The sequence below is a fragment of the Paralichthys olivaceus genome, chromosome 10, assembly GCF_024713975.1.
Source record: "Paralichthys olivaceus isolate ysfri-2021 chromosome 10, ASM2471397v2, whole genome shotgun sequence".
NCBI lineage: Eukaryota > Metazoa > Chordata > Actinopteri > Pleuronectiformes > Paralichthyidae > Paralichthys > Paralichthys olivaceus.
This window is the reverse complement of record NC_091102.1, coordinates 9,765,221-9,784,354: the sequence shown is the minus strand read 5'-3', so window position 1 is coordinate 9,784,354 and position 19,134 is coordinate 9,765,221. Positions and strand designations below refer to the sequence as shown.

The 19,134-nt window shown below is 39.2% G+C and overlaps 2 protein-coding genes across 4 annotated transcripts in view; one reads left to right on the top strand and one right to left on the bottom strand.

The window, feature by feature from the left end:
* The first annotated feature begins 1,186 nt into the window (after positions 1–1,186).
* Positions 1,187–5,647, top strand: dct (dopachrome tautomerase). Its single transcript, XM_020090204.2, has 8 exons — positions 1,187–1,689; positions 1,802–2,101; positions 2,603–2,703; positions 3,404–3,570; positions 3,691–3,870; positions 3,957–4,092; positions 4,486–4,687; positions 5,252–5,647. The coding sequence occupies exons 1-8, from the start codon at positions 1,314–1,316 to the stop codon at positions 5,419–5,421; spliced, it is 1,632 nt and encodes a 543-aa protein (XP_019945763.1). The 5' UTR covers positions 1,187–1,313; the 3' UTR covers positions 5,422–5,647.
* A 141-nt stretch (positions 5,648–5,788) lies between these two features.
* Positions 5,789–19,134, bottom strand: part of LOC109631434 (glypican-6) — a 79,221-nt gene continuing 65,875 nt past the window's right edge. For all 3 annotated transcript variants that reach the window (XM_020090200.2, XM_020090201.2, XM_069533215.1), the window contains 3 exons: positions 10,472–10,608; positions 9,286–9,461; positions 5,789–8,231 (listed from right to left, as the gene is read on the bottom strand). In XM_020090200.2, the coding sequence (XP_019945759.2) occupies positions 8,026–8,231; positions 9,286–9,461; positions 10,472–10,608 (519 nt within the window). In that variant the 3' untranslated portion in view covers positions 5,789–8,025. The remainder of the gene's footprint in view (positions 8,232–9,285; positions 9,462–10,471; positions 10,609–19,134) is intronic.

Here is a 19,134-nt window from a genome sequence, read left to right as displayed (position 1 = left end):
GTCCCTTCTCCTTTTTATACGATGCCTCCTCTGGGTTTATTCCTATTTAAAAATATGCATTATTGATACAAAATGCGCACAAAAGATAATACAACAGAGGGAATCTATGAAACCTGTGTCCTTCATGTCTAAACCCCTTGTAAAACTCCTATTACTTGAAAGTCATTTGGTCACAATATGATCAGTTATGTAACTTCATGTCAGTTCTTCTGCCTTTAGGGAGTTATTAGAATACAGACTCTATGAACTCTCTGTTTTCAAAGGGCCACGCTATTATTTTTAGTTTCTTTTTAGTTTGGATCAAGAAACACAATTAGTTGAAGTAGTGAGAGACAGAATTTAACAGTACATTTACTCAAGTACCACTCAAGTACCAGTAGTTAAATACACAAATACTTGAGTATTTCTGTTTACTACTACTTTACTCCACTAAAATTCTGAGAATTTACTGTATGTATTTGACAACTTTAGTTACTATATTTATATTTTATAATGAGAGTAACCATACAAAATATTATGACTGTATAAATTATGATGAGGTATTATGGGTTAAGAAGTTAATATTACTGGTGTACAGGGAACATCTACACACTACATGGCATCATATTAATTAGAATTGATGCAAATAATTTCCTACTACTACTTGTTAGTACATGAAAACTATTTTAACATTTTACAGAGTATTTCACAGAGTATTTCTACACTATGGCATGTGTGGTTTAGTAAAAGATCTGGCCATCGTATATCAGACTAAGCAACATCTTTTATTTAATTTCTTAAAACTAACTGAAACACTTTTTTATTTGAGGTTATTATATGTACATTTTGTTTTATACACTAAATACCATGGTGTGTGAGAGATACGTTTTTGATGTTTTAAACTAAGATGTCAAGTCCCGCAATTCCTACTTTGTCCTTTCCCCACCTGACAGGCTCTGCAGCAGAGGGTGTCAGCTGAGGAGCAGCTGAATTGTTTGGATCAATGGAAGCTTACAAAGCTTCTAATTTACAACCTGGTACAATTTAGTCTTTTGCTACAAAGTAACCATGCAACATTTTAATGTACCCTCTAGGGCGCATAGGCCGGCAGCCAGATCTTTAGTCCAGCTCACAGCTCAGCAGTCAGGTGATCATCACAAGACTAATGACTTAATCCCCCCAGCTCTACAAAAGCAAGAGAAAAAGTTACAGGCCTTCATAATGTGCATGTAACCAACTGGAACACAACATGATCTGGGTCTAATTTTTGTTTTTCCACCGATGTACCACTGAATTGAAATTTGAAGATACACTCCATAGCCGAGTGTGATTCAATGCTCATCTGGGGAAACAAATTCTCTGCCAAGTTGATCTACAAACCGATCTGTCACCGTCAACTGGAGGAAACAAGTAGGTGCAATATGAAGAACATCCTAGGTCTTGGTTTTCTGTGTTTACTCCTCTGGCCTGAGCCGGCGGAGGCCCAGTTTCCACGAGTATGCTGCACAGTGGAGGGGATCCAGTCCAAGCAGTGCTGCCCTGCTCTGGGCTCAGATCCTACCAATGTGTGTGGCTCTCTGTCGGGGAGAGGGAGCTGCTCTGTGATTCGAGTTGATAACAAACCCTGGGGAGGACCGTACAGACTGAGAAATGTGGACGACAGAGAGAGGTGGCCCACCAAATTCTTCAACCAGACCTGCAGATGTACTGGTGGGTGCTCTTCAGTTTTATCCAGATTCTAAAACAGTGAGTAAAAGTAGATTGAACTAGATCATCAACAACATGAAACGCCCTAGTATTTAATTTGCTTTCTGTTTTGCAGGTAACTTTGCAGGTCATGACTGTGGCCAGTGTAAGTTTGGCTGGACCGGTCCAAACTGTGACCAGAGGAAAGCTCCAGTTGTGCGCAAGAACCTCCATGACCTGACCCCTGAGGAGGTCCAGGAGTTCCTTAACGCCCTGGAACTGGCCAAGACCACCCTCCACCCAGACTACGTCATTGCCACCCAACACTGGCTGGGACTCCTGGGACCAAATGGAACCGAACCACAGATTGCCAACATCTCCATCTATGACTTCTTTGTGTGGCAACATTACTACTCAGTGCGAGACACTCTTCTTGGTAAATGATCATGCTCACATTTCTTGACCTAAAACTTTTTGGAACTAGTTGTGTGATACATTAGATTTTTTTTGATAAGAACACAATAATACAGGAATATTAACAATATAAATTAGGGATGTGTTCATTGTATATTGTATTTATCCTAAAGTACAAAAATCTTTTCATGGCAGTATTTTTAAATTGGTCCAGATGCTAGTAGGGAAAATTATATTTTTTATACAATTTTAAAGCATTTAATTTAAATGTGTTATTGAACAATTTAATATCTACATATTGTCCCGTTTCTTAGCTAATTGAAAATATGGATCTCTTTGTATTTATGAGCGGTACATCTGTAAACAAACAACAGAAAAAAGACAAAAATAGTTGTTGTCTCAAAATGTATTTAAGAAGGAACTGTGGCTCTAATATTATGATTTTATCATGAGGATAAATGAATCATTCGTTTCTTCTGAATCCCACAAAGACAAACTCATCAAACACTTCATCTTCCTGCAGGTCCAGGTCGCCCATTCAAAGCCATTGATTTCTCCCACAAAGGTCCAGCATTTATTACCTGGCACAGGTATCACCTTCTGAGCTTGGAGAGAGAGCTACAGGTATGGGAAAAACTTTCAGAGAAAACATGCTATTACACTGATTTATTTTAATTTATTTTATTCAATTATTTTTGGGATGACAAATATTATTGAAACAGTTCAATCATTCATTTCTCATTCATCCCATTTTTATTGTGTTATTACTTTGTATCGTAATATTTGCTTTTGCACTTAATTTAAAATCCTAAATTGGGCTGTTGTTAAACACTGTATTTGTAATTGATTAATCAGATTCTGATATCTAAGAGGTATGTCGCTGGTAGCTACATAAAAAACATGTAAAAATATGTTAAAGCTCTAAAAATATGACTTTATTGTGCAGCGTATCTTTAATTATTAATGTGTCAAAAATAACATTTTAATGAATACATTCCTAAAGGCACAAATACATCACAGAGACTCCCACACTAAGCTTATTAAGTGAATTATTGCCTTTAGAAGCAGATTACCTGCCGAAATAAATTCTATTTGCAGCCTATCAATGTCCTTTTCAAGAAAAAACAAATGATGATAAAACGTTTTTATGATTCTGGAAGAAGCATTTTTAAAATTCGGACTATTTACTGATTATTTATCTATATCTAAAAATCCTTGAAAGAAAGGGAATGATAGATAACAGGAAACACAGGAAAGAGACAGACGGCGAGATTGCATAAAGATCCTCTGATAATATAAATGATCATGTGTCTTTTCCCTGCAGAGGCTGACAGGCAATGAGAACTTTGCGATCCCTTACTGGAACTTTGCCACTGGACAGAGTGACTGTGACATCTGTACCGACTCTCTGCTTGGGGCCCGAAATCCAGACAACCCCTCTCTCATCAGCAACCAGTCCAGATTCTCTAGATGGGGTGTGGTGTGCAACAGGTCAGCACAAAATACTACAGCCACAGAAGAAAATCATTGATCAGATTATAGTGAAATAAATGTAAATAAATGTGTTTTCATCATCAAGCATTTTAATGTTTCAATTGTTTTCCGTTCAAGTCTGGATGACTACAATCGCCTGGTGACTCTGTGTAACGGCACCAGCGAGGGCTTCATTCAGAGAGGGATTATGGAGCAAAGCAACATGTCTCTGCCCACAATGAATGACGTCAGAAGCTGCCTTGGAATCAGAGACTTTGACAGCCCTCCTTATTTCACCAACTCCTCCTTTAGTTTCAGGTATAATTCCACTGTTTGGCATCAATAATCATTTTAAAATTTATTCTTCTTCACTCTGATAACACACTGTGCCTTGCAACCCACAGAAATGCACTTGAAGGGTACGAAAAACCAGACGGAGAACTGGATGAATCCGTCAACAACCTTCACAACCTCGTCCACTCCCTGCTCAATGGAACCAGCTCTTTGTCCCACTCCGCTGCCAACGACCCCATCTTTCTGGTCAGAATCTCTTGCAGCTGAATACCACATTACCTCACCCTCTCCTTCCAAACATGAAAGAGAACCAGTGGTAGCCTTCATTTGTCATGAAAACTCAAAAGGTGTTTAGTTTGTCCAATTTGGGCTACTGTAAAAAACATGGCGGCTTCCAGAGAGAGGACCCACTCCTGATGTAAATATAAAGTAGTTAAATGTAGGGCCCATTCTAGGGTAATGATAACAATTCGTACAATTCAGATGAAACACAACAGTGAGAACATCACTAAGATTATTTTATATTCAATTTCTGCCAATATATTTACACACTGGACCTTTAATGGGTTCATGGTAAAATGACACAGTGGAGTTGTTGTTATTATTAAAAATAACTCTGTGGGGTTGATTTTACCGCAGGTGCTCCACACTTTCACCGATGCCATTTTTGATGAGTGGATGCGGAGGATTGTTCCAACTAACTCCACCTTCCCAGACGAGATGGCGCCCATTGGCCACAACAGAGATTACAACATGGTTCCCTTCTTCCCTCCCATCACCAATGAGGAGATCTACGTCACATCTGAACAGCTGGGATATTCCTACGCCATCGCCCTAGATGGTGAGCAAGAGTTTGAAGGACTAGCTTGCCACTTTAGGGAATTCGGAACATTTTGACAGCTTTGTTGAGTTAGATGAGAAAATATATTCCATTGTCATTATGGTAGGCAGTTATCAACCTTAGCATAAAAGCAGAAGGCATCAGCTAATCTGGCTGTGTCTGGTCCACAACCTAGCTTCTGATTTCAGATCAAAGTTCAAGTCATCAAAAAAAACTAATTTTAGGATTTTGAGAATAAGGTAACAATGAATAAAGTAGTAATTTTCTGAGGAAAAAGGTTATAATATTATGATAATTCAGTGGTAATTGAATCAGAAGACAGTAGAAATGCTTTGAGAAAATAGCTTAAGAGCACACACATGCTAATGCCACTATCCTCTGTTGTGTGTTGTGCAGTTCAATGTCTTGAAATTGACAAATTGGACGATTTTGTTGCAAACCGCATAATTGGGCTAAGAAGTAATTTTTCAAATCAAAGATACTGGTTCACAGAAATTAGATCAATCAAATGTCTCTGTTATATGGAGCTACACAAATGAAATTTACATGTTTTATTTTCTGCAGATGGCGGGGTGCCTGTGTTTGTGCTGGGCTCCACTCTTGGGGGAGTCTTCATCGGTCTCCTGGTGCTTCTACTTATCTATGTGCTCTACCTGCGTCAGCGGAGAAACAGAGGCTTTGAACCTTTAATAAAGGCAGACTTCACAAATAGGAAGTACACAGAGGAAGCCTAGATCTCACCTGCTGTCGGAGAGATGGAGCAGCCACTCTACAATGTTCTGCACAAGCCCAGCACTGAAGCAAGTCTTCAATATTAATAATTTTAAATGAATGGCACTGATACTTTGTAGATATTAAGACTAATTTCAAACAATAACAATGTGAATTGTACTATCCACTGTAAAAAATATTGACTTACTGCACATTTCAATTGAAACCAATCAAAAATAAACATATACCATAAATTGGTAACTGAGTACAATCTTTTCAGCCAAATTTAAATTTTTACCCCTCGCTATAGATACAAATCTATTGGAATGTTTTTAATAAATATTTATTCTCAAGAACATTAACAAAAACAAATGCATTCATCTTAATCACACTGAAAAACAGTAAGGCATATTTGTTCATCTAGCCCCTCGTCCCCTCAGTTTGAAATTATATTCAAACTCCAAACAACTTAAACATCCTCAGGACATGAATTCATACTGCAACGCATCAATAGTAAAAAAAATGCAGACGTAGCAATTCCTGCTAATTCTATTTTTCAGATAATTTGTCCATTTGACCAGACAACCATTTTCAATGTTTTTATTGCAAAAATATTACCATTAAAAGTTCAATGATACAAAACATAAAAAGGGCATCCTGTACGGTCAAAATTCATACCCAAGAGTCCTTTCAAATGACATATTTCACACATTTTCTCAATATTTTTTTGTTCTTGCAATGTGGATGCAAATGCTGACGTAAATGCAACAAAAATAAAAGCTTGACAAATATTCATGGATATACTGCTGAGGGTATAACAAGGGCTATAGGCAGGATATGTGAGCTTAGCTGGCCCGGTGGTGATGGAGCTGACGGGCTCTCAGAGAACAGTGGACGTACATACAGGCTGGTTTTGTCCGCCCCCCTCAGCAGTGCCAGGCCTCTCACATTCTCTGTAAGTACGCTCTACTGAGGAGCTTCAGCGGAGCATTCAGCCCTGTCCGGTCTCCACATATTCTCATTTCACAGGTGACTGTGGTCGGCTTCAAGCCTGTCTGTGCTGCAGACATAACCATTCAAGCTTTGCAGATAAATTTAGGGACCCTTTCTTTGCATTTCTAGTGCCCACTGTATGCTGTTTGCCACTTCTGCTGCTAATAATTCCCTCTTCTTTTGCATAACTGTGGAAATAATATTTTTATTTTGAAAATTGTTTGATTTCACAACTTGACTTTTAAAACTGTGTGACAAAGTTTTGCTTTGCTAAGATGCACAATTTAATAATGACCAAATCCAAACTGTTAAACAGTGTTACAGAATAAGCTTTGGCTATTAAATCACATATGGACAAGTGGTTGACACACTGTGTTTGTAATTCTAGTATTTATCAAATATTTCACACATCAAAACATTCAGGCCTAAATTACTGTAAATGACAGAGATTGTTTTGAATTTATGGATTTCCTTTCCTTTGTGGGATTTCCTTTATAAGGCATTATAAAATTATTTTAAGCACTATTTAAAGATTTAAAAAAAACAATTGATATGTGTAGTTCCTCACTAAGTTGCTGTGCATGCAGGTCACTCATTCTTTACAGTGGTTAGGTGAAAGCACACTGTGTAGACAGCGACTCAAAGAAGACATAAACCCCTACTAATAAAAAAAATCATTATAATCATAAGAAGTACATTAGTAAGGGTTTGAAGTGGTTTTGCCCACTCATGTAATGCATCACTTCTCTGTGTGACAATAACTTACCCCTGAAGCCGAGCCTGACAAACCAGCATAACATGAACATATTTTGCAGATAATAAATCTGTTGCAAGGCTAATGAGTACATAAATGTCAGTTGTTTCCCTTTTAACATAACATGAGATGTAGCACGAGGCGGTTGTTGAACAGTGTCATGGATTGCTGAGAGCAGAGCAGACGCATGATCAACCCATGACTACTTGAACCTACACATCTTGCCAAATGTCATAAGGTTATTGTAAATCACAAGATGAAGCAACATGAAAACATGACTCCTCTCATAAAAATAAATTGGCACATGAGCTAATGACAGTGGAACAAAGATTGAGTTCAAAATTTAGGTAGAAACCACATGTTCCTGAATTTTACGCCATTTGGATAAACCCTTTGTTTTTGTTGTATATTAAACATATGAAACTTATTGTGCCTCTTTTAGGTGCATCACATAACCACATTCTCATAACTTTTCAACACACAAACAGTTTTTGCATTTAAAAAAATCAAAACAATCAAAAGTGCGTGTTACATTTTTCCACATTACCTACTTAATACCTGCCATATGTGCAAGAAACACCTTTTTTTTAAATCTCTGAAGCAGAGTTTGTTGAGTTGGGGCAGCATCGGTGTTAGATGGTGAAGTGATGCCATGAAATCAAGTCTAAGGATGGCACTGCATGATCTTTGGGAAAGTGGGAAATCATGATGCATGACTGCTCTGGTTTTCAGAGCAGACTCCTCTAGCCTTGGGGCTGGCAGCCTGAATACTGTCTGCTTGACCGTAGCTCCAATCTGCCTGAATACAAAAAAACTGCAAAAAAAAAAAACTGCAAAAAAAAAAGACCCTGCTGTTCATGTTTGGCCCGTTCCTCCAGCATTATCTCCATTGTCGGTGGAGTGCCAGAGCTGACAGGGCCAGCATGGTTGGCAGGGCTACAGAGGGTGCATGGAGCGGGGCAGAGTCACCCACGGGCCCGCTTCGGTCGGCTTCCACCACTGGGGCTTCGGTGGCGACAACGTCCATGTCTGTGGGGCAGACTTCTGTGCAGCCGCTGCCACTGCCTGAGCCACTGCCCTCATCACCTGCAACACCATAACAAAACACAGGCCAGACACGCCTCAATGAAACAGTAACATTAGTCAATAATTTAACCCGATCTCAACAATACTAAAGTGTCACTTCAAAGCTCTCATGTATCTCACATTAGGGTTAAAGCTACAATTATATATTTCATATAAATATTAACACTGGCTCAAATGACCGTATGCATGTATAGGTTATGTCAAGACTCATATAAATCCACAGAGAATTATCACTGAGGTAAATCTATTGAGTTAGTTATTAGTTAGTATCACTCTCTTTGGTTCATTCTCACTTTGTTCCCTCCACCAAGGAGGTTATGTTTTTGTCTGTACTTTATTGGTCTGGCTGGTGAAACTTTAGGATGTGGTATGGATCAGGAAAGAACCCTTTAAATTTGGGTCTTGAGTTATAGAAAATCAGACATGTTTACGGGACAGATATTAATAACTATGTGTATTTGGTGTAGATCCATCCTAACACATAGGGTGAATTTAAATGTGGCTGTTGGGCCTTGACAGGGGTCTGAGTGCCATTCAAATTTTTAAATGGATTTCCACAAACCGTAACAGACACACAAAGTTAGCAAGTAGGTGGGAAACATAGTGCAGCATGCAGACAGATATTTGGTTGGTAGTGATCCAAAATGGAAAAGTAGAGTGAATACATTGAGTATATGCCAAATTCATTATAATAATAATTATACAAACACATGTGGTGATATCAAATCAGTGTTCACAATACCAGCCTGTGTCTCTATTTGACACCAATTTCTGTAAATCAAATTTTAAAGGTGTATTTAAAGAGAAGACTGCATGTTAAAGCAAGAGTGGTGCTATTGCGATTGTTTGCCTCGTGTTTCTTGTGACTTTTGTGCTAATTACCGCTGTCTCAAGGTTAGGTGGTATTTCAGAGGGACAGCTTATCAACATGAGTGACAAGCTGTTGCATTTACTTGACCAAGCAGGGCAGGGATGAAGAGACTTAAAATACATTTCCTGCCTAAAGAGAAAAAGAACGTGCATGTAGTCACGTGTCTGAATGGCAATAGCTTACTGGAGTCTTGAAAATAGATATCATTGCCGTTGTAGGCGTTTCTCAGTTTGTTGGTCATCACCCTCAGAGCCATGATCTGCTGGCGGATGAAGGTGTCTGGGCGGGTGATGTCCACAACCACCTCGGGGTTATTCACCTGGTTGGTCAGTCCGTCCTTTTGGACTTCAGGGAAATACCTGATAGTTGGAAAAGACAGTGACTTAAATAAATAAAGTGACGTCACTATTTTCTGACAAGTGCTTGCCAAAGGGAAAAGTTAGACATTGTTTGTGAGTAAAAATATATGATGCTACACAACCTCATTATATGAGTTTTCCGAATCGGACAGAGAGGAACAAGGAACAATGACAGAGAGGATAGTGGGGGACAAACACTTGCATTTTGCTTTGAGATGTAGGTCTCTTGACAAGTGCTCTTTGAGGAGAAGCACTTGGGCCTGATGAACATTTGACCTAATCATGTTGGGTAACGTTCCAACAGAGTTAGGAGCTGTTTCTCCAGGGAAAACATGTCAGCTGCCTGCATTCTTGTTTGATGTATAAGCAGCAGGTCGTCACGTGAGGGCATTCCACAAACTGTCTGACACAACAACATTTGTTTTCACTAAGCCACTCCTGATAATATAGACCTCTGAAATCCTTGAAGAGTTTATATTTGATTTCCATGAGGGATTTGTCTATTTGATAACATAAAATGAAAGCAGCTGACAGGTAAAACATCAATATACAGCGGTAAAGTGTTAGTTGTAGGGGTTCTTTTAAGAATTTGAATGCTTAACAGCTTGGAAGTAGCACACATCAATTAATGACTTTAGGCTCTTGGAGTGCTTGGACAAATATTAGCCTTGAAAATGAAATCAGATTAATTGAGGAAACAATGCTGGTAGCACATTTTAAGGAAGAATGAGAAGACAGTTTGACAGAATGACACCAACAAAAACGTCCAAATAGCGTTCAAGCAAACTGAAATGATCAATGCTCTACTATTTCAGAGACCAAATCATATTTCTTTAGTTCAGGAATCACAGTTATGCAAAGCACTTGCTGGGCTGAGTTTAAGACAGAGAAAGTAAATAATCTGGTTTCTTAATTCTAGGATTAGACTGATTAACAAAGGGTTGGCTGAACATACTTTGTGCTACTTAACAACCTTTTGTTCAAGCCTGCGTCAGCCCCAGTGCCCTCACCTGCCCTTGGCGTGTCCATTCCAGCACTCCTCATCACTGGCATTTCCGGCGGTCACTCTGTCCTCCACGCACATCGCCTCTGGCAGGTTGGACCAAAATTTCTTGGACAGCTTCAGCTTCTCTTTTATGTCAACCACCTAGGCAAAGACAGGGGTGATTACACGAGAAAGAGAAGAAAAAACGAATTGTATAAACAAGTCTACAGAACACAATGTAACACAAAAATACTGGCACAGAGAGAAACTATCTTAAAGTTGTATTTAAGATAATATTGATCATATTGTCTAAAAGTGAAATATGAGTTGGATGCACATTTAATTAGACATTATTCCTATTGATTGATACAATAAAGTACAAAACATAACAAAAATTTTCTATCAATTCCTTTTCCTTTTAAAATTAGATAAAAACCTCGATGCCCTTACAATTATTCCTCATTAGCATGTATCCTTGTAAAAGCATATCAAAAAAATTACAGGCAGGTAAAAGAAAGTATATGAAAGGTTTGAATTTACCAGATATAATTTTCTTTACTGGAAAAATTAATCCTGAGTGAATTCATTATAACATTTTCCCACTCTCACTTAATACCTAATATTATCAAAGAGGTTAAAAATCATGGGAGTTAACACTGAGACATCCTAACCCCTGACTTTCTGGATTTAATTTTCCTCTCCGTGATGACTGTGAAGCTTTGCATCGAGAAAAGTATGGGACCAAAGTATAGCAGCAGTGATTTCAGCCTGAATGTCAGACTTAAACGATCCTTTGCATCCCGGCCATGTGACACAGTCAGATATCGCTTCCCGACTTGAGCCTGTTGAACTCCAATCTTTCATCAAACACACAGAATTTGACATATTTCACTGAAGCTGAGGGGAAAGCCTGATAGCGGCAGGTTGACCCATTATCTTTTTCCGTCTGACTTGCTGTTGGCTTACGTGAAATTGTGGTGAACCTGAGCAGAACATGAAAGGTGCTGTACTGAGTGTGTGACGCTGCTGTAGGCCCCGACAGTGCTTTTGATGTGTTAATCCTGTCACACTGATGCCAAAGCACTTCAGCAGCTCTGATACTGCCCAGAGGGTCAGGGCTGCGCTCAATGCGAGAGATTGACTGGCAATGTTTGACTAAACCTCACACATTAAGTTTAGTTTATCAAGTGAGGGATTCACCTTTTTTGGTGGGGCCTGTGAGATGAGTGAATCACACTGGGAATGACAAACTTACATTATCATAAAATATTAAACATGCTGCCGCCATGCAGTTTCATGTAGTTGATAATATGTAAACAGTTCACATTCTCAGATTATTTTCTCAATGTGCAGTATTGACCCAAAAAGCCTCAACAAAGTATTGGCAGATGCATAAAACTCAATAAACACAATAAAAGTAGATTGTGAATCTAATATACCTCAAACGTCGGATTCTTACAAGAGTAGAAAAGGATAAAACTTTTCACACAATAATGAATTTCTGGGAAAACTCAGCCTCTCACTTTGTTGCGCATTGCCCATGAATAAATAATATGACTGCAACAAGCCCTCCCAGCATGCAACCTGCCACCACGCACACTAGATGGCACTATGTCTTTGAGAAATACAGCCGTTGACAGCAACTGGAGAGAAAATGCAGAAAGCAAATAAAAGTGAGAACTAACATTTCAAATAGAAACCAATTATGTGAGAGGGAGAACCTGCCATGGAAACAGATGAATGGAAGACACAAGAATAAGAGCAATAAAGAAAACCATGTTGCAGTACGACTCCAGTGAAGGAGCAGAGAGGAACGTGAGCAGAGCAAAGATCTTCATCACCAACAATTGAGATATTCTCATTATAAATCAAGAGGAAGATCACAGCGCCCACCCCCAACCCACCCCACCCTCACCTCACATCATGATGTCATTCTGTTGCTGGTCTGATTCCCTATGACATTAAAGATAGTTTGTGATGCACGGCACGGTGTGGAAAACCATGATCATTTATATCTGATTATTTTTTCATTTTAAGGACTTTGATAACTCAAATTAAAAAAATATAAAACATTACAAAACAACGTTTCCAAAAGACAGACATGTATTTATTCTCACTGCACATTTTCACTGACGAGGACTGATGTTTTCAATTTGACAGATAAATTAAGACCCTGTTTTCTTTCTTTGCCTTTCTCTCTCCCACACACACACACACACAATTATTTATTGATAAAATTATACAAAAAAACAATTTACAAGCCCAAGTCTTCTTACTTTGCATTCATATACAAATTATTAGATTATATCCATTTATGAAACATTTATAGAGTTATAGTTAAATAGGGAATTTAAAGCCTCACAGAAAAAATACATACAGTAGATTTTGGGTTTTCACACAGAAAATAATTAGAACATTACCCTCAGACTCTGAAATTGATTATATTGTCATTGTATTATATTGTAATTGTATTATCAATTTTCTGTCACATGGGGTTTGTGTTGTGTAGACGATGCATGATGATGGGGACTCATCCTACAGGATGCATGGCCTTGGTCTCTGCCCTGTTTTATGCATCACATCATCCATATTCTATGTTTCTTAAAGGCATTATGTAGATAATGTGCCTTACACTTGAATGAAAACGTGTACTTACACATGCCCAAGACAGAACCAGAATATTCTGCTTCACATTCACGGCTACGAAGGTTCACGGTCTCTAAGGTAGTAGGATATTTAAAAAGAGGTTTTATCTATTTATAAAAACTGAAAAATACAGTTGCATTTGACTTAGTACTGTTAGATATTCAGATTAAGGAATAAACACATTGTAAATGTTCGTAAATGTAAACTTGTCAGGAATGAGGAGAGCAGGAGGACCCAAACGCAGGAGCCAGGTGAAGGTAAATAACAAAAATTGTCAGGCACATGTCAATATAAATTAACAAAAAGTACAAAAGCAAAGAATGGCCCAAAAAACACCTACGATCAAAGAATAAAAAACACTGAAGAAACAAGATATGACTGGAAAACACGACTGAAATACACAAGGAACCAGACTTTTATACAAAAGGGAGGTAGGAATAACTGAACACAGGTAAACACAAGGGCAGGAAAACAGGAAGAAAGGCAGAAAATCAAGCCAGAGACACAAAAGAAGCATCATTTCAAAATAAAACAGGAAACGGAGAACACAGTCAATAAAAAACAATCAAACACAAGGAAAAAACAAGGTAAATTTCCATAACCAAGAAGTCCATAAGCAGATTGGGACCGGAAACGAGTCTCAATAATTCATACGAGAAGCCAAAAATTTGAATCAGACTTTTATATATTTGTCTCAAACTTTCCAAAATACACTGAACAACATGTTGATCTTAGCAAATTACTACAAAGTATATAGTTAAATATGTCTCAACAGTTTCCTGAATCTGCTTGACACCAATGGAAGTAAATGTAATTGTCTGGTACTATTTTCACTAGGGAACTATTCCACATTTAACGCTCTAATGGGTATTTAAATCATCAGGGAGGTGTATGTGGGGTTTATTCAAAATAAACTATCACACATTGGCCAGTTTCACTGTGGTGAAGGAGTACATCACCCAGGGCAACAGTGAGATTCAACACTGAGGTGAAGAGGAGATCTGTGGCATAAAAGAACTAAAACTGAACTCAGTAGAGCACGTACCTCCAACGGCAATACATCTGGTATCTAAATGCAGTCACTATACTTTTAGCTCCATTTTGTGTCACCACCAACTCTTGAGAAAAATATCTGTCTGTATTTCCCACTATGTTTTCCACCTAGTTGCTAACTATGACCGCCTGCTGCTTGGTGCTGGGCAGGAAACGTACAGTGGGTTTGTGCAGCTGCATTTGAAAAATAAAATGGCACCAGCATACATCTGCCAAGGCAGAACAGTCCCCATATTAAAACACATTTAAATTCGCTATAGATCCATATTTAATTTGGATCTTTATTTTGAATTGCACACACAAAGATATCAGTCCCCTAAATAAGTCAGATTTTTTTCATCAAGCTCCATGAATTATTCTCTGAGAAATCAGGACAATGTTGATAACATCTTACGCCCTAAGTAAAAAAAAGTTCTCTCCTGATCCTGATACCAGATCCTTCAACCAAGTCTCGTGCTAATCCGCTCAGTAGTTTTTGTGTAATCCGTCAAACAAACAAACACAGAGGAAGCTATGAGCTATGTCAGGCTTTAGCTACATGAACAACAGTTGTTGGATGACAATATGGATTAGGGAGTTTTACCAGACAAGCTTTAAAGATGCTCGAGTTTAGGCAGATAGATTATAAATGATCATCAATCGAAGCCTTGACGACAGAAACCTGCAGCATTTCGCTTTTCCTCTTGAGCTATGTTTTTTTCTCTTTTGCCCTCCGTCTCCCTGCCTCCATCACAAACCATATTTCACTTCATTGTGTTTCTCTCTCTCTGCCTCCTCTCCTCTCATCTCTGTTTGGCCTTTCTCTCCCTTACCTCAGTCCTAAGTGAAAGTGAAGGTTTCATGGCCGTAGCCGACCCCATGATCTTAGACCAGACTCGGATGAGCTCTGTGAATAAAGCCTCTGGTCTCTCTCGGTGTGCTGTGATATACTGTATATGCTTAGTCATCTCTGGACTCCTCCACCCTTACGCCACGTCTTCACTTTAAATATCCTGAGAACCATGATCTAAATGAGTTGTAGGACAAAGTTGCTCCTAATTCCTCCACAAATCTCTCGTCAGGAACAGGAAAACAGGATGTAAAACACAATACAGAAGATTTATTCAGCACGGTGAAGTAGCCTCTGATGTATTACAGCTCTCATGGCTTAGTTATAATCTTGTCTTTGTTCTCGCTTTCACCGCAAATTAAATCCAACAGTTAAAAAACAATGTTTACTCTCTGTTAAAAGGCTTATTTGAATGAACAAACATGTATGTTTACATGGAATAATTATGCTAAAAACCCCCCCACAAAACTACAGCGGTGTTCACAGGCTTTAAATCTGTGTGTTTTCAGACACTCAAAGTATTTCTTACAAAGTTTACCTTCTGTTGTGTTTTTGTGTGCGTGTGCAGCTGAGGGCAAACACAGGCAGCTCCAGGTCATGGTCGTTTTTTTTTTTCTTCATGCATGTTAACAGGGGTGGCAGCTGCGTTCGTGCCACCTTTCTGCTCGGGCTATTTGCGAGCAAGCTGTACTTTGACCAGTGGTTCGCAGATGCCCTCGCCTATTTCTCAGATCAAAAGCTGACGTGTCACTGGCTTTGAAGCTGCAGTCGCACTCCTGGCAACAGCGTGATGTCAGGGGCCTGAGCTCTTATCCGCCTGTGGGATGATGCCCCCGCGTGCTATCTGCCTTTCAGTCATCAAAAAAAAAGAAGCAGAAATTGTGGGTGTGTGTGGCCAGACTTTCTATCTAAGTTTTACTCTGAGAAAAACATACAAATCATGCTCGCAGCGCTGCCAGAGCTGAGCTATAGCGCTCAGTCTCTCCCCCCTGGCTCCTCTGTCAGCTGCTAAATCTCCCTTTCTCTCTCAAAAAACAAAAAACAATATTGGGGATTCTGTCTCTGATAGTTAAAACACCTCTATCCTGTTAAAATAATTAACAATTAACATATTTCAAGCTCCTAGCTTAGGGCTGTAATCGCTGTTCTTATCCCTCTGGTGAAAGTCTGTGCTAAATTTGTGCATGTTGGGGCTAATCATAGACTCGGCAGCAGGTCTTACCACCAAACCACAAGGAGCAGACAACTCCTCGATCAACTTATTTTCCCTGGCAACTGCTTCCCCAGTCTGCATTAAAATAGTTTTTCATTTGATACGAATGCAGTATTCTTCCTGCATCTCAATTACAGAGGTCAGGGAGTCAGCTCTGCTCATACCAAGGCCTTGGCCGTGCCGTGAGTCTCTCCCCTGACCAGTGACCACTTTGGGGACAGACTGAATAGTTTCTCACAAGCACGAAGGCCGCAGTAAGAATAACTCTGCCTCTTCATCACATTCTCTTCCCGAGTTATATTGTTGAGCGAGCCAGTCCTAAAAACTAATGCGCTCCCCTGTCCAAGTGTGGGAGCAGTAACATAGCCAAAAGCTCAACTGCAGTGTCGAGTATCAGGGCACAGAGGCCCCATGGGTGTTGATCCCCTGGACACGGCTACTTAATCTGGTGTCTAACACGTCATAAAGCACTCCTCATTGGTTCAGTTCCCTCCATAAACATCAGATTCTCTCAACCAAGACCTGCCGTCTGGCATATAAAAGAAATTGGAAATAATATTGGCTCGCCCTAAGCAAACCCAGTAAATCACCTCAGTGATAATGTTTTGAGTGGCACTTGTCTCCACTTTGTCACGTCTCTTCTGACCTTGTCTGAAAAGGTGACTGGCAGTTGTTGCTCAGAGCAGGTGACTACCACAGTGCATATAGATGTGGGCTGTTCTCATCCAATCAATATCCATCAACAGAGGGCGAAAGCAAATGTTTCCCCTCTGCACCTTCACAATAGATGAGACTGGGAAGACACAGCTGTTTGTGCTGCAGCTCTCACACACAGACGGGAATGGGACACACCAAAGCAAATCATGGTCAGAAAACAGCACACAAACCACTTGCAAACTGCACATGGTTTAATGCGACAGTTGCAGCGCTGGTTTTTGTCCTCCGCTGCCGGGCCACACGCCACGCGTTCATTATAAAGCAATTTTTGGCATTGCTTTGTGGGCCATTGAACTCTCTTACACTCTCGGCTGAAGCCACCCTCCTTGTTTCCCTTGATTACGACTGATTATGTCGCAGCATAAATCTGCCAAGGCAGAATATTACAGCATGATTTACTAAGGACATCTCGACAAAAACCTCAGCTGGGGCAGTGCATAAATCTTTCTAACATCTCCTGGTGACAGCACAGTCAGTGACAACACTGTGAAATTGTTATTTTGCTGCTTCGTGGGAATAGATACTTGACATTGAGTGAAGTTTTATTGGTGTTCAAAATTGGCTGTTATTGTACGTTTTTGATTTTGATGTGCAGCCTGGGTTTCGAAAGCAGAACAGAAACTGAGAAACAATAAAAAAAAACAAAAAAACATATTTATCCCTTATTAATGCTACACATACGTTAAGATGCAACTGCTCCCGTAAAAAACACTGTTCAGTGCGTTCATGTAATTGCACATTTTTGAACGCATTATATTTGATTTGCTGCCACGCTGTCGGAATATGTTGTCAAATTTTGATTCCGTACTTCAGTGAGAGAAAGTTGTAGTAGAAATGGCATTGATAGAAGAAATTACAAACCAAAAGATTTGGTCTTGTTACGAATTATTAGAAACATAAAACTGAAAAACACACACAAAATATTCTTAAAATTGGATCTATAGTTTCACACAACATGATCAGGTCTTTTAAAAAATAGCCCATGTTGTATTTACATACTATCATTGTACAAAACTGTAGGTCATACCCAGTGGCCCGAAATGTGCCACAAACCATTTCCCTCAGTCCCATGGTAACTGTAAGTTTAGGTGATGTGGTTTATCATGGTGAGCAAAATTTATCACACAATGATCCCACTGTGAGGAAAAAGTGACAGAATATTGATGAAACAGTGGCGAGTGTGCGCTTGTGATTTGCCCGAGGCTACAACAGCAGAAGTTTGAAAAGGGGAGATGATTAAAGGGAAGCTATGCTCTGTGGAGAACTGAGCAATCATTGGCAGGCCCAGGCTCTCCCTGCTGCCCTCGTTCTCCCGAGATGCAGACAGCCTAGAGTGTAATGGGGCCAATGTGCCTCATTAATGCATTGACAGATATGAAAAGTAGCAGCGCCTTTATGGCACCGGTGATAGTCGCTGAGAGAGAAGGGAAGATGTGTGGAAGGGCCGAGGTGTTAGCCTTGTGGCTACTATTGGTCTTTGAGATATGAAATGAACAAGTTGAGGTTATTGGCACAACGATTGTGGATAAAAACCTGAAACCTCCCTAGATACATTTTTCAATGCACCACATGCAAATCCTCTATAGTCATTCTTTATTTTCCTCAAATTAACCAACCTTTAAAGTTTAATAACAGGTATTAACTACAAAAACTATGGTGGCCCTGAAGTGCAAATCACAACAACAAATCGGAACACCCGACAATAAATGACATAACACTACAATAAATAAAGACAAAGAAAGAAAAAGACAAGAAACACAATTGCAGTTGTGTTCGTGATTTTTTTGTTTACAACTTGAAACCCTATTAACACTTGTCATTTGATTTTGGCCACATACTGTAGAATATACACATATTTGTAGGATATATGCAAAAGCTGTGCATAAATTAAGGTAAGCTTTACTACAGTCCAGAGAATGAGTCGTCTGTGGCTTTTTGCAAGGTTTGCTTCACACAGTGCGTTAACCCTTTCAACCTGTTGGGCCGGTGATCCGACCACAATGTGAGCCTGATTAATTCCAATCAGCAGGCTTTTATAGATATTTTTATTTACAGAATGAATACAGTTATGATAATGGGTCCTAACTGTAATGGATATTACAAGCACCTTCAATTTTATTGTGTAAATTCAAGAAACTTAGATTAACAAATACAACTTAATCCTTTAATAGTGCATTGCTGACTTTTCTAATTTTCTGCTACAACATTCATCCAAGTGTTAAAATAAATG

Coding starts and splice junctions, on each gene's coding strand:
- dct (XM_020090204.2), top strand. CDS start 1,314: ATGCTCATCTGGGGAAACAAATTCTCTGCCAAGTTGATCTACAAACCG. Junction 2,704..3,403: donor GCTTGGAGAGAGAGCTACAG/GTATGGGAAAAA, acceptor TTTTCCCTGCAG/AGGCTGACAGGCAATGAGAA. Junction 3,571..3,690: donor TGGGGTGTGGTGTGCAACAG/GTCAGCACAAAA, acceptor TTTCCGTTCAAG/TCTGGATGACTACAATCGCC.